Below are 14,265 nucleotides of genomic sequence, written 5' to 3' on the forward strand. Positions count from 1 at the left end.
GCCGGACCACGTGACACGCCAGTTCCCGATTCCGATCGGCCAATGTGGACGTCCGTCAGAAAACGCGCCCGCCCCCCACCCACTAATCACGCGAGATTCCCGACGGCTAACGGTCGAGGCGCTAACTTTTTGCACGCATTTTGTTTTTTTTTTAAATCTACACCCCCTAAATGGCGCGTTTGAAATCGGAAACGACTATTCCGTTCGAAAGGAAATAATTCGCTGGTGTTTGTTTTGTTCTGGGGACTGGCGGCGAGTGGATCATGTGACGGTCCGGGGAAGATGGCGTCGCCGAGTGCGGGTAAATTCTAATTTGCTTCTGCGACAGAGAGAGTGTGTGAGAGAATGAGAGAGCGCGCTTCTAGACACTGGGCACTCGATCTTGCTATCTGGCTGCTTCATCCTCTCAGAACCGGGACAACTTGAACAGAAAACAAAAATTATGGTCTTTTATTTACGCTGTAATGGTTTTTCTTCGGCAGTATCTGTGGGAAGAAAGCAGAGTTAACGTTTCAAGTCAGGGAGAGTTTTCTTCCCACAAACCTGCGCTGTTTCTCCAACGTTTCCTTGTTTTTTTTTCTTTCAGATCTCCAGCGTGCGCATCTGTTTGTTTTCTTTTAATTATTCCCTTTCCTCCTTTAAGATGTTGGCGGGTCGCCACAGCAATCCTGCTTACCCTCAATTGCATCTACCAGCCGAGATGTTTAGGTGAGAGATTGGAAAGCTGGAATAGCTCCACAGAGGCCAGTATCCTGTCACCACGTCACCCTTTATTTAGATGTGGAAAGTCCTTGACACTAACTCAGAGCCAGCTCTCAGAGTGAGCAGGATGTCTAACACTTCTGTTTTATCTGTCAACCAGGCCTCCCTCTTTGGAACAGATTGACATCCATAATCAGGGAATTCATATTCTTTGAGGTCCACCTGGCTGACATTGTTACAATCATTACACCCCTCTCCCTCTGAGTCTGAGAATATAGGCTGGTGTGTTTCTTTTATCGTAGCTCACCGGCTCAGACTCCTCCAACTCTGCCTTGGATATGGGTGGTATGTAATGCACAGTAGCACGCCACTTGTGCCCGGTGTGTCTTGGAAGAAGTTCATTCTCTTCAGGCGACTGTGATGTCAAGGTGGCGACATCTGCCACATCCATCTCAGATTCTACGGTATCTTCAACGCTTGACGGAGAGGGCGAACCCACGGGTTCTGGAACAATCAGAAAGGCAGTCAAGGAACTGGACATGTTTTGGTCCTGCACCGTTTGCAAGTTTGCAGCTTTCATTTGGTCCACGTGCTTGTTCAGGATCATCATACCTACCTGAACTGTATACATCACTGGACCTGAACACGTGTTGACTATGCCTTTTAGCGCCATTCCTTTGGTTCCTACACCAAACTTTGTCCCCTGAAATAAACTGTCTTTCTCACTTAGTACAGTCTTGAGTCTGGCATTGGCATTCTTGATGCTGTTTCACCCTCGTTCCCCCGGATCTGTGAAGATAAGATTTAAACAGAGTCGTCTTCCCATTAGCAACTCTGCTGGAACTATCCCTGTGGTTACATGATGGGTGGTCCTATAATCAAATAGGAATTGGGATAGTTTGGTATCTAGTGATGCTGTGGGTTGTTTCTTTCAGCCTGTCTTCAAAGTTTGCACTGCTCTTTATGCCATGTCATTTGGTGACGGATGGTATGGAGCTGTCCTTGTATGAAAAATACCATTTGACTTTTGGGAAATATTCACGTTGCCTGCTGGTAAATGATGGCTCGTTATCTGTGACCAATACTTCCAGCAGTCTGTGTCTTTCTACCATCATCCTCATGTTTGACAAATGAACTCTGTGGACATGCAGCCACTTTGAGTGGGTGTCCACAACGACTAAGAATGTCAAGCCCATGAAAGAACCTGCATAGTTGACGTGTAACTAATTCCAGGGCATTCCCACGAATGTGGGGGAGCTGTTAGTGGTAATTTTCATCTTTGTTGGCACACTGTGCACTCGCCCACCAATGCAGCCATGTCTGCATCCAATCTTGGCCAACAGACATTACTTCCCAATAAAAACCAAAAGAATTGCAGATGCTAGAAATCCGAAACAAAAACAGAAATTGCTTTAAAAGCTCAGCAGGTCTGGCAGCATGTGTGGAGAGAAAGCAAAGTTAATGTTTCAGGTCCAGTGACACTTCAGAACAATGTTACTTCTTGCTAACATCTTCTCTTTGGAATACCCAGTAGAGTTCAGCCGGTATCTGGTGGTGGCCTTTGCTTGGGACAATCACACTTACTCCCCAAATAATATGCCGTCATCTACTGTGATCTGGTCTCTCTTGGTCCAAAAATGTTTCAGTTTTGGTTGTGATGGCCCTTTGGCTTCCCCCATCACCACCAGCTGTTTCAGTTTTGCCAGGACCGGATATTTCTGAGTCCAAAGTCTGATATTGTCAACTGTGACTGCAAGTGTGTCCAGAAGATTTGAAAACATTATGGACTCTTCTGATGGTGGTACCACTGTGGTGTATCTGCCAGTGGAGGCAGCTCAATGCACCCGCATTTGCTACTTGGCCTCCTGGACAGTGTTCCAACTTGAAACTATATGCATTTAGTATTAGAGGTCACTGCTGAATTTGGTTTGAAGCTATGGGCGGCACTGCCTTGTCCTGTTTAAGTAGACCAAGCAGAAGCTTGTTTTCTGTTATGATTACAAATTTACCTACGTAATCATAGCATGGTTACGTCATTAATTCCACGCACCAAACAGACTCTCGGCCAAAAATCCCAATACATATTCCCCTGGTGCAGAAATAGCCAAGTAAAACTGATGGCGTATCAGGATTAGAGGAGGCTTGGGGTCATAATATTCCTTCGTGAAATCCAACAACTGTTGAAAGGTTTTAGTATCTGGTGCCTCAGGGAAAGTTAGGCTTCTAATAACCAAAAAAGCTGCAGGTCCATAATCTGTCAGGAGAATTACTCGTTACTTTTCATCTGCCCCAATGTCATTTGCCCGGAAAAATATAATACGTTCTTTCCACGTACTGGGCCCAATTTTCAATGGCAGGATCGAACGAGTCAAGCTTCCCAAATAACGACATAATGTCAGAAATGCTTACCCCAACTTTAAAGACAACTGTTGCAAGCAAATTTCTTCAGAACGTGCTTTTCTCTTGTCACCACTGAAATAACTCCACAGAGACCGTTATCCCATCACCAAGTCATCTTAATTACAAGTGGAGAGTTCTCGACATTGATCCAGTTCTGTTACAGCCAGCTGTCAGCTAGGGTTCACTGATTGGACCGGATTAACATTCCCCAGTCAGGGAACTCATATTCTATGATATCCACTGAGAGATAGTAAGAACAGCTGATGCAATTCCTCTGCCTCTGCCATTTCTGCTCCCAAGATGGGGCATTCCACTCCCGAACATCCCAGGAGTCCTCTTATTTCAAGGACAGCAACATTCCCCCTTCAGTGGTCGAAAATGCTCTTGACCGCATCTCTTGTGTTTCCTGCACCTCTGCCCTCACATCTCCTCCCTGCAACAAAAACAAAGACAGAATCCCCTTTGTCCTCACGTATCACCCCACTAACCTCCGGATTCAACGTATCATTCCCTGCCGCTTCCGCCACCTGCAATCTGACCCCACAACCAAATACATATTTCCCTCCCCACCCCTATCTGCCTTCCGTAGGGACCGTGCTCTCCGCGACTCTCTCGTCCACTCCAAACTCCCCACTAGCCCCACCACACCCGGCACCTTTCCCTACAACCGGAAGAAGTGCTACACCTGCCCCCACACCTCCCCCATCACCTCCATCCAAGGAACCAAAAAAATCTTTCACATCAGACAGAGGTTCACCTGCTCATCTGCCAATGTGGTCTATCGCATCCGCTGCTCCTGATGTGGCCTCCTCTACATCGGTGAGACCAAGTGGAGGCTCAGAGACTGCTTTGTAGAGCGCCTGTGCTCTGTTCGCGACAAATGACAACCTTACAATTCCAAACCATTTAGCTCCCCCTCCCATTCGGCAACATGTCAACCCTGGGCCGCCTCCAATGTCACAATGACACCACCCGGAAACTGGAGGAGCAGCACCTCATATTCTGCCTTGGGAGCCTACAACCTAATGTTCTCAATGTGGACTTTACCAGTTTCAAATCTTCCCACATCCCATGACCAACCCTCCCTCTCATCCCTGCCTCCTTGACCTAACAAACCTGTCCATCTTCTCTCCCACCTATCCGCTCCTCCCACCTCACTGACCAATCCCCACCACTGCCGACCTGCACTCACCTATCACCTACCTTCCCCACCCCCATCCCTCCTCTCTCTATTTATTTCAGAGCTCCCTTCCCCCTCCCCCATTTCTGAAGAAGGGTCCCGACCCGAAACATCAACTTTCCTGCTCCTCTGATGCTGCCTGGCCTGCTGTGTTCCTCCAATTCCTCACTATGTTATTTCTATGATATCCAACTGGCTAAACTTGTTACAATCACTACAGGAGCGGTTAAAACTAGATTTAAATTTGGGTTTAATTCCTCTTATTCCCCTGCTCCATTAGTTATGTTAGAGTAAAGGTTTTACTGTGAAACTTAAACTACATTGTTGTCAGAATTTGACAGGTCTATTTGTTACACGCCCTTATAGCATTACCACCAATGCCTCAGCTTAATTTTTAATCCAGGGGTATTCTGTTCCACTCTAATCCACACTTCCTGCTTTAACATCTAAATTACTTTTGTTGTGAATCGTTCTAGGTTTGTTTTTTGCCGGCACAGTCTTGTACTTTGCTCAGTAACTTTTTGATTGAATTGAAGTTCTCTGTTGTCTTGAAGCCATCTTGAAACATCGTGTCATTACTGCATTTTCGGTCTGTCATGCCTATATAAAAGAGTTATCCAACTCATCACAGTCCCTTCCTCTTTCCCCATGGCTGTGAAAATATTTTCTCTATTTTACAAATTCAATTTTAAAAGATTCAATTGAATCTGTTTCTCCACTCCTTGACATTATCTGAAATGCCCTATGTCAAGTTGCTGTGTAAACAAAATTTTTGATCCTCTGACACCATAACATCCCAGCCAACATTTTTGCCAAGTATTTTGCCTGCTGATGAAAATAATCTCTCCTATTTACTTTATCAAATGTTATGTGAATTGGACACTCTTAACTTTCTCTGTTTAAAGAGAACAATATCAATGATACTGCCTAATAATCTGGAACCTCAGGATAATATTCTTTGGACATTGGTTCAAATCCCACAATGGTGGAGGGCAAATTTTGAATTTAATAGAAAGAAATCTAGCCAATGGTGACTATGCAACCACTGCCAATTGTTACAAAAATCGCATTTGGTTTACTAATGGCATTAGAGATGGATATCTACAATCCTACCTGGGCTGGCTTAAATGAGACCACAAACCAATATGGCTGACTCTTGAATGCCCCCACAACCCATGAATGAATAAATATAAAATCCCCTTTGTAAAGGCTTGAAAACCTACGTAAAATGTGTGGTTGTCAGAGTGGATGCTGTGGAATGTTTCCAACTGAAATCTTACCAATAATTTATAAAGATTTATCATGATTTTCTTGCTCTTGTACTTTAAACTTCTATTTGGGGCCTGTTTGACAAGGTTGTTAAAAAAAAGTCTTCAAAGATTTGTGTATGTGAAGCCAGTTCCAAAGAATAGTTTGGACTCAATATTACTATTCTTTCTCTCTTAGCAGATGCTGCCAGACCTGCTGAGTTTCTCCGGCAATTTTTGTTCCAGGTCACTCTGTAACTGCATCACTTAAAAATTAAACCATTGAATTTATATTGCTTCTTAATTTTTCGAACTGACCAGTTTGATTCAATTACATAACAACTCAATATTTCTTTAACTTTTTCAATTCAGCCTTACATGCCTCTATTAAATCAACCCTTCGATATCTTCCATCAGTGCTAAAATGTCAATTTTTTCCAAGCTTCTGTCTTTTGATTCTGGAGCATAGCTTGTGACTCTTCTCTATATAGCTTCCAGGACTTGTTACTGTCTGTGTTATTTCTTGCCAATCAGAACTGAATGCAGAATTTAAGATGCAGTTTGACCAGTGCACTATAAGGTTTGATCATTTAGCTTGTCCAACTTGTAATCTACTGTTTACACTATGCAGTTAATTATTTTATAGACCTTGTTAATTACTGCTACACAGCAAGATTCATTTACTTGACTCTCCACATACATTGCTATTAGAGATTGTAAGACAGGTAACATGAGAGTGATAGCTCTTGATGTCAAGGCTGCATTTGACTGATTGTGGCATCAAGAAGTCCTGGCAAAACTGGAGTCAATGGGTATTGGGGACAAACTCTCCAGTGGCTAGTGTTACACCTGGCACATAGGAAGATAAGGTCTGACCTTTCTAACCTTGTCCACCCCAGTCCAACACCGGCACCTCCACAACACAGGAAGATGATTCTGGTTATTGGAGGTCAGTCATCTCAGCTCTAGAACATCTTGGCAGGAGTTCCTCAGGGTGTTATCCCAGGCCCAACCATCTTCGGCTGCTTCATCAATGACCTTCTCTTCATCATAATGTAAGAAGTTGGAGGGGGATGTTCGCCAGTGATTGAATTATATTCAGCATCATTCACAACTCCTCAGATACTGAAGCAGTGCATGTTCAAATGCAACAAGATCTGGACAATATCCGGGCTTGGGCTGACAAGTGACAAGTAATAACTGTGCCGCATGGGTAAGTTGGGCCTGTTTTCATGCTGTAGACTTCTATGACTTTACATAAGTGCCAGGCAATGACCATGTTCAATAAAACTCAATCTAAGCAACGCCCCTTGACATTCAATGAATCACTGAAGTATCCACTCTCAACATTCTGGGGGTCACCATTGACCAGAAACTCAACTGGACTTGTGACATAAACTCAATGGCTACAAGAGCAGGTCAGAGGCTAGAAATACTGCTGTGGATAACTCACCTGACTCCCCATAGCCTGTGCACCATTTACAAAGCACAAGACAGGAGTGTGATGGAATAGTCTGCCCTTGCATGAATGGGTGGAGCTCCATCAACACTCAAGAAGCTTGACACTGGCCAGGACAGAAGCAGCCAACTTGATTGGCACCACATCCACAAGCATCCATGCCCTTCACCATGGATGCTTGGTAGTAGCAGTGTGTACTACCTACAAGGTACACTGCAGAAAGTCACCAAAGATCCTTAGACAGCACCTTCCAAACCCATGACCCCTTCCGTCTAGAAGGACAAGGGCAGCAGATACATGGGAACTCCACCATCTGCAAGTTTCCCGGCAAGTCACTCACCATCTTGAGTTGGAGAAATATTGCTATTCCTTCACTATTGCTGGGTCAAAATCCTGAAATTACTTCCCTAGCAACCTACAGCACGTAGACTATACTGGTTCAAAAAGGCAGTTCGCCACCATCTTCTCAAGGGCACATAAGGACGGATGAGAAACACTGGCCAGCCACCAATGTCCACGACGTTGATATGAATATCAAAATGATGCTATATGTTTAACGTGTATAATGGAAACTGCCTGTAAATATGCCATAATTTACTGAAGATTCTAAATATAGGCTTCTAACATTAATAGTAAATACACTGCAAGACTTTTCAAATGCACACTGATTCATATCTGCGGACCTGGTCCACGTAAAAGTTGCTTGAAGATGAAGGGTGATGTTTAGTACTTCACACAAAGGACCATGGAAATCTCTTTCCAAAGAGTTTGTTAGTTGGAAGTGAATTGAAAATTCCAAAACTGAGATTGGTAGATTTTTTTGCTAGGCATGCATGTTAAGCAATTTAGAGCTAAGGCAGGTAGATACATGAAGATACACTAAAGCCAAGTTCTAATTCAATGGTGAAAGAGACTCAAGTGGCTGAATGACCTTTTCTGTTCTATTTTCCAGTGATCTTTGACTTTTTACTCGCTGATTGATTAGTATATTATTACAACAAAACGGGTTATGTACACCTCTTTGTTTCCATGCATTAGTAATCCTTTTATGTCAACATTTAATATTGAAACTGCCTATTTAAACATATAAAATGGCTATTGACTATGTAATTGTAGGTGTTATGCGGTAGTTTGTGGTGAGGGACCAAGTTTCTGAAGTCTGTCTGTCACCATGTTGTGTGTTTAAAAAGAAGCCTTACTAGTTTATTACTTTGAATTAAAATCCTTGAGTTGGTAGTGCTCACTTTGCTAGTATGTTAAACTGAATGGGTATAATGCTGCTGAGGCAGTTTCTGTTACTCTGTCTCACTGCAGAGGTGATGCTCAGTTATAAAAATAGTTATAAAACAGCAAGACTCAGAAATTCATTTGTTTGCCAGTACCTCAAGGGTTAAACTATGTTTACAGCACTCAGGACTTTCCTACATAAATTCAGTACTGAAGTTTTGAAAATTGGATACGGAGTTCTGAAAGGATTGTAGAGATTCAAGTACTGCATGTAACAGTTAGAATGTATTAATTTCATCTAATTTTTCTTACTTCTAGTTCTTGCTACTCAGCCACAAACGTTTTTTTGTAAAATATATAATTTAAATCATTCTGGCCTCTTATCTAATATTTTGGTTCAATGCCATCAGGTGCAGATTTGGAGCAGTCTTTGCTGAGCTTTGAGAAGTTGGATAGAGCTTCACCAGATTTATGGCCAGAACAAAGTAAGATATTTCTATGATGATTTGAAAACCCTATATAATACCATATGGATTAAAAGTATGAGATCTCATTAGTACCACAAGATGCAAATGGTGCATCACCTATGAAATAAACCAAACATTTCACAGAGGCAGCAGTGCCTGCCACAAGAGAGTCCACAGTGAGTAAGCACACCCTACAGGACAATGCAGGGTGTGGATTGGATTCCACTTTTGTATCGCAATCTACAGCAGAACTATGGGCTAAAAAGCCACAGGCAACTGGTGGGCTGTATAGCTCACAGTAGCAAAAGATGTTTCTTAAATTGTTGCAAATCGTAGAATCCCTACAATATGGAAGCAGGCCATTTGGTCCATCAAGTCCACACCAACCCTTCCAAAGAACATCCCACCCATAGCCACCACCCTACCCTACCCCTGTAACCTCACTTTTCCCATGGCTAATCCACCTAGCCTGCACATCTCTGGACACTATGGGCAAATTAGCATGGCAAATCCACCTAACCTGTATGTCTTTGGACTGTGGGAGAAAACTGGAGCACCCAGAGGAAACCCATGCAGTCATGGGGAGAATGTGCAAACGCCACACAGATAGTCGCCTGAGGGTGGAATTGAACCCAGGTCACTCGTGCTGTGAGGCAGCAGTACTAATCACTGAGCCACACACTGCTCAAAATTACAGTAGAGATTTGTAAAAATTAACAGACATTAATGAAAGTAAGGAAGGTTGGTACAAGCAGAATGTTTGTATTATGCAATATAGGGGATGTGTGTGACATAACCTCTGTATAAAGTACATTGTTCTCAAGTGTCGCTTCCTAAAAAGGATGGGGAATAAGATAGTACATTATTCTTGCAGAGATTTAAGCTTAGACTATTGATGATAAAAAGCCTCCTGTCTTACCTTGTTGCAAGACTCCAGTGTGAAATACACTTGTGATGTCCAAATCCAGTTCCTGGTGTGCAAAAACTGTTCCAAATTTGGCGGTTTAATTCCAAGGTGAGATAGCTGGTATGAGATACTAAAAAAATCTCACAAAGTTCTGAAGATATATCCTATTTCTGGGGCACAATATTAGGACAGAGCAAAGAGCAATTTCCTGCCTGTGTGCTGTGCTGGATCTGCCATGAAGTCGCCCAAGAGAAACAGTATTCTGTAATTCAATACTGACTCTTTTCACGTAGATAGCATTTTAAAAAAAAATCACACAATCTCATTGTATCTTTCAGTGCCAGGTGTAGCAGAATTTGCAGCATCTTTCAAGAGTGTAAGTATCTTGGTCCTGATAAATGATTAGATATATTGTAGTTGCTTTTGCAGTTTCCATTATTAATATGTTCCACAATATTAGTGCAGGCCAAAAATTTGAGAAATTCTTCAGTAAAAAGTAAATAATTTGTGCAAAATTAGAATTCCTGTTGGAAAAAAAAGCCTGCTAAAGTTATTACAAAAGGAATGTCATTTCCATAATTGTAGATGGTTTATGGAGTCATAGAGGACTGCAGGACAGAAAAAGGTCTTTTGGCTCTTCGAGTCTGTGCTGGTCAAACAGAAATATCTTATTATTCCAACCTCATCTTCTAGCACTTGGCCTGTAGTGTTGTAAGCTTTAGCATCGCAAGTTTACATCTAAATACTAGTTATGTTATGAGGGTTTTTGCCTCTATCACCCTTACAGGCGGAGTTCCAGATTCCCACTGCCCTCTAGGGGAAGAAAGGTTTCCACACATCCCTGCTAAACTTCCTGCCCTTACTTTAAATCTATACTGCCCTGGTCATTGATCCCTCTACCAAGGGGAAAAGTTTCTTTCAATCTACCCTTGTATAATGCTTGGCTCCAATCAAACAATAAAAGCTCAGTCTTTCCAGAGTCTTTAGTTTCTAGAGCAAAATTACATAATTGTTTATTCAATTGAAATGAAACTTTGTCAAAAACAATTTCTTTTAAAATTAATCCCATTAGTTGAATAACATAGGATATATTCTCTTTTTATATCAATTTGAAACCCACCTACAGATAATGCCACAAGACTGTAAGAAATAGGAGCAGTAGTAGTCTATTTTGTTGCACATATTGCACCATTCAGTAAGATCATGGCTGAGCTTAGTTACTCCTTCCTGCGTTATACCCATGTCTCTTCATTCCCTTGGTGTCTAAAAATATATTACTGTCTGACATGAAATACCAAGGTTTGGGGGAGGATGGTGAGGTGAGGGGGCCAGGAGGAGGCCAGTATACAACACAAGGGAGCCCCTGTAAATGAAATGGCCTCCATCTTTCCTATTTTTCTCACTGTTTGCTATACATGCTGCCACACCCACACCCCCACCATCATCCCTGCCTGCTGAATACAAGCCTAATGTGCAGGGATGGGCAAGTAAAGTCTCCTTGGAGGCCTCTTTACATCTGTCTGCTTACTTTCCTGCCTGACTTTGTATTGTTGGCAAACTTAGATGCTATACACTTGGCCTTCTTAACTAAACTGCTGATAAAAACTATCGGTAGCTGAGGCTCTAGTGCTGATCCTTTGATACCCTACTAAGTTATAGTCTATCAACCAAAAAATGGCCAGTTCAAGCTGACTCAGTGTTTCCTGTACATTACCATTCCTCAGTCCATACTGAATAGCTCTGTAACACACCTTCCACTCCCTTTCCTCCTATTAGCTTTGACAGTTGAAATACTTCAGGGGCCTGTATCCTGTCACAAGTCATCTTTTATTTATATGTGTACAGTACATGGGCTCTGCCCACCCGGCTCAGAGCCAGTCCCTAGAATGAGGAGAGTCTCTGAATCTCCTGTTTATGTCTGTCAGCCAGGGCTCCCCGATTGGCCCAGGTTAACAACCCCAATCAAGGATCTCATAGTCAATGACCTCCACCAGGCCCTTATTCCAATCACTACAATGGTATTTTCTCAACTCTTGAATCTCCCGCAATGATATGTACAGTAACATTATTTTCATCTGTTTATTCCAGGTGGGTATGAGTATCAATGGGGGTGTGAGTATCAATCTGTATGGCAAAAAGGCAGTGTTAATTCACTGTGCCACCCATTCTCTCAAAGCAAAATATACAATTCAGTAAAACAGATTTAGTCTTTGCATTTTTCCATTTTTGTTTTGTAGCCTATTACCAGCTCTCCACCCAAATGGATGGCAGAACTTGAAAAAGATGATATTGACATGCTGAAAGGTATTTACTATGTTTACTATCAGCCTTAATTATTTGTTGTAAAATGCAGGGTTATTCAAAGCAACAAAACCTTGGCAATACAAAACTAAGATGCTATAGGTGAGAGCTGTGAAGAAGGAATAAGTTACATTTATATAGCACCTTTTAGAACCTTAGAATGTCCTTAAACACTTTATAAAGGAGATATATTGTGCAAATATGATTAAGAATAGTAAAGAGAAACACAAAGAACATAGAATGTGCATTATGGAGGTGAAAAGGATGTCTAGTGCTGAGAAATAATATGTTTAAAAAGAGCTAGCAGATAATTTAGAAACAAACAAGGAAAAGTTCATATAAAGAGAGAGTTAGATTACCCTCACAGTGACAGGATTTGAAATTTTAAGAGTGATTGTGTGATAGTGATATTCAGTATTCAGCATTAATTTTTAGAATGAGAACATAGAGGTACTTGAGAGGAATGGTTAATAAATCAATTTGGTTCTTTTGCAATTAGCATATCAAGTGGCTAATTCTTTGATCCCTGGTTATGTAAACTGGAAAGATTAAGAGAGGAGATAGGAGAAGAATTTGCCACCATTTCTCAATCCTCCTTGAATATGCAAGTTTTATTATATCATTTAAATCCTGTTTTTAAAAACTGAGCATTAACAATTTTCCACAAACATCCTTGTCACAATTCTGGTATCTGTTTCCTAATTGTGAAGTATTACATTGTTTTGTATAGGAAGCTCGTAAAACTAAATGGAAATGAGTGGTTTCGCTTTGTTTTGTGTAGTTTTCTTTTCAGAATCTCTCTTGTTCTGCAGCGAAAAATGTGTCATGCATGAGGTTGTTGACTTGCTCGCCAAGCTGGCTTGTTTTTGTTCAGATGTTTCGTCACTATGCTATGGTGACGAAACATCTGAATGAAAACAAGCCAGCTCGGCAAGCAAGTCAACAACCATGCCCACAACCCGAGCTACAGATCTGCTAAAACTTTGTGTCATGCATATTTGAAAAGTTTAAATGAAAGTTTGCTTTAGACTATTTGCAAAGTTGTAAATTTGCACTTTCTCTTACTTGCTTCTTTGAGTATCAATTGAATATATGGGTTTGGATATCATTTCTATACAATATCCTAATTAAATGTGTTTGCTATCACAGAGTTGGGAAGTCTTACTACCGCTAACTTAATGGAGAAAGTACGAGGGCTGCAGAATCTTGCTTACCAATTGGGACTGGATGAATGTAAGTGTTTGTTTTAGTTGGAAATCATTGTATGTAATTATGCTAGTGCAAGCTTGGAATAACTCGATAGTTTACCAGAGAAGAAAAAAATCATGGTTATAAATGCAGATGACAGATCATGTACTGCTTGGAAAGTATAGTTGCTTTTGGCTGCTCATGTTCACGTTTCTTGGACTGCTGCCTTATAACAACACTTCCTTCTAGTCTCAGTCCTGTTCTTTTCTTGTTTGCCGTATTGCCTCTGTGTGTTCACGTTGGGTATGCCAATTCCAAATTTCCCATATCTAATTTGAAGTAAATATGGCAGCAAGATTAAGGTGTTACCGAATCCTTGTTCAAAACCTTGGTTAAAACTGAGAAATGAAGATTATTCATTTTCCATAATAATCCTGTGTTTGTGTTCATGAGGCTTAGCTCAACATAGTTTAAATCAAGAACACACGTACCACTGAAATGCAGGTATGCTACATACAAATGGAATTTAGATCTTTGCATGCTCATGGGGTGAGGGGAATGTCAAGACTAGGCATTAAATCTGCTTTCTGGAGCCAAACTGGGATAAGGGTGCAAAATTTAAATGGTTTGAGATTTTAACTATAATATCAACGTATTAATGAAATATGACTAATACATTCAAGAATAGGTATTATTAGCTGAAAGAGTTTCCACTTGTACTGGTGGGTGATTGTTTTTATATGAGGACAGGAACCAGTTCTTTCATATGTATGTTGCAAATTTTGTGTCTGGCAGGTCCTGGCAGCTGTTATACCACTGGGGTAAGTTATAGCAGAGTGCAACTCAAACATTGGGATGGAATTGAGGGTGGACAGTTGAAGTGGTAAAAAAGTTGCAGGATCCAAGCTTTTCAGTGTGCTTGTGAATCTTGGATATGCGGCGCATGATTACACTTTATTTTGTATGGTGAAGAGCAGTCCTGGATTATATCTCCCAAAAATAGAATGTTATTGGGGTGAGTGAGAGATATAGGAAAGGTTGTGTTGGTTAAAAAAAGATGAATTAAAAGCCAAACAAATATAAACTTAACAGTGTGAAAGAAAAGAATGAGCTGATTGGGTCTTTTTGTTAAAAAGAATTTGTAATTTCACAAAAATTAAACAGAGCTAATAATATTCAATGATAAT

At 41.2% G+C, this 14,265-nt stretch overlaps 1 protein-coding gene across 7 annotated transcripts in view; it reads left to right on the plus strand.

The window, feature by feature from the left end:
• The first annotated feature begins 106 nt into the window (after nt 1–106).
• The window catches only part of lin52 (lin-52 DREAM MuvB core complex component), a 77,912-nt gene continuing 63,753 nt past the window's right edge, over nt 107–14,265 (plus strand). For 5 of the 7 annotated variants that reach the window (XM_048599960.1, XM_020521524.2, XM_048599964.1 and 2 more), the window contains exons 1-5: nt 107–301; nt 8,626–8,700; nt 9,928–9,965; nt 11,827–11,893; nt 13,040–13,123. In XM_048599960.1, the coding sequence (XP_048455917.1) occupies nt 283–301; nt 8,626–8,700; nt 9,928–9,965; nt 11,827–11,893; nt 13,040–13,123 (283 nt within the window). In that variant the 5' untranslated portion in view covers nt 107–282. Of the gene's footprint in view, nt 302–5,835; nt 6,743–8,625; nt 8,701–9,927; nt 9,966–11,826; nt 11,894–13,039; nt 13,124–14,265 lie in introns of those variants that run through there. The other 2 variants (XM_048599962.1, XM_048599961.1) reach the window with 2 other exon arrangements.

Source organism: Rhincodon typus, chromosome 8 (assembly GCF_021869965.1).
Source record: "Rhincodon typus isolate 14 chromosome 8, sRhiTyp1.1, whole genome shotgun sequence".
Classification (NCBI taxonomy): Eukaryota; Metazoa; Chordata; class Chondrichthyes; order Orectolobiformes; family Rhincodontidae; genus Rhincodon; species Rhincodon typus.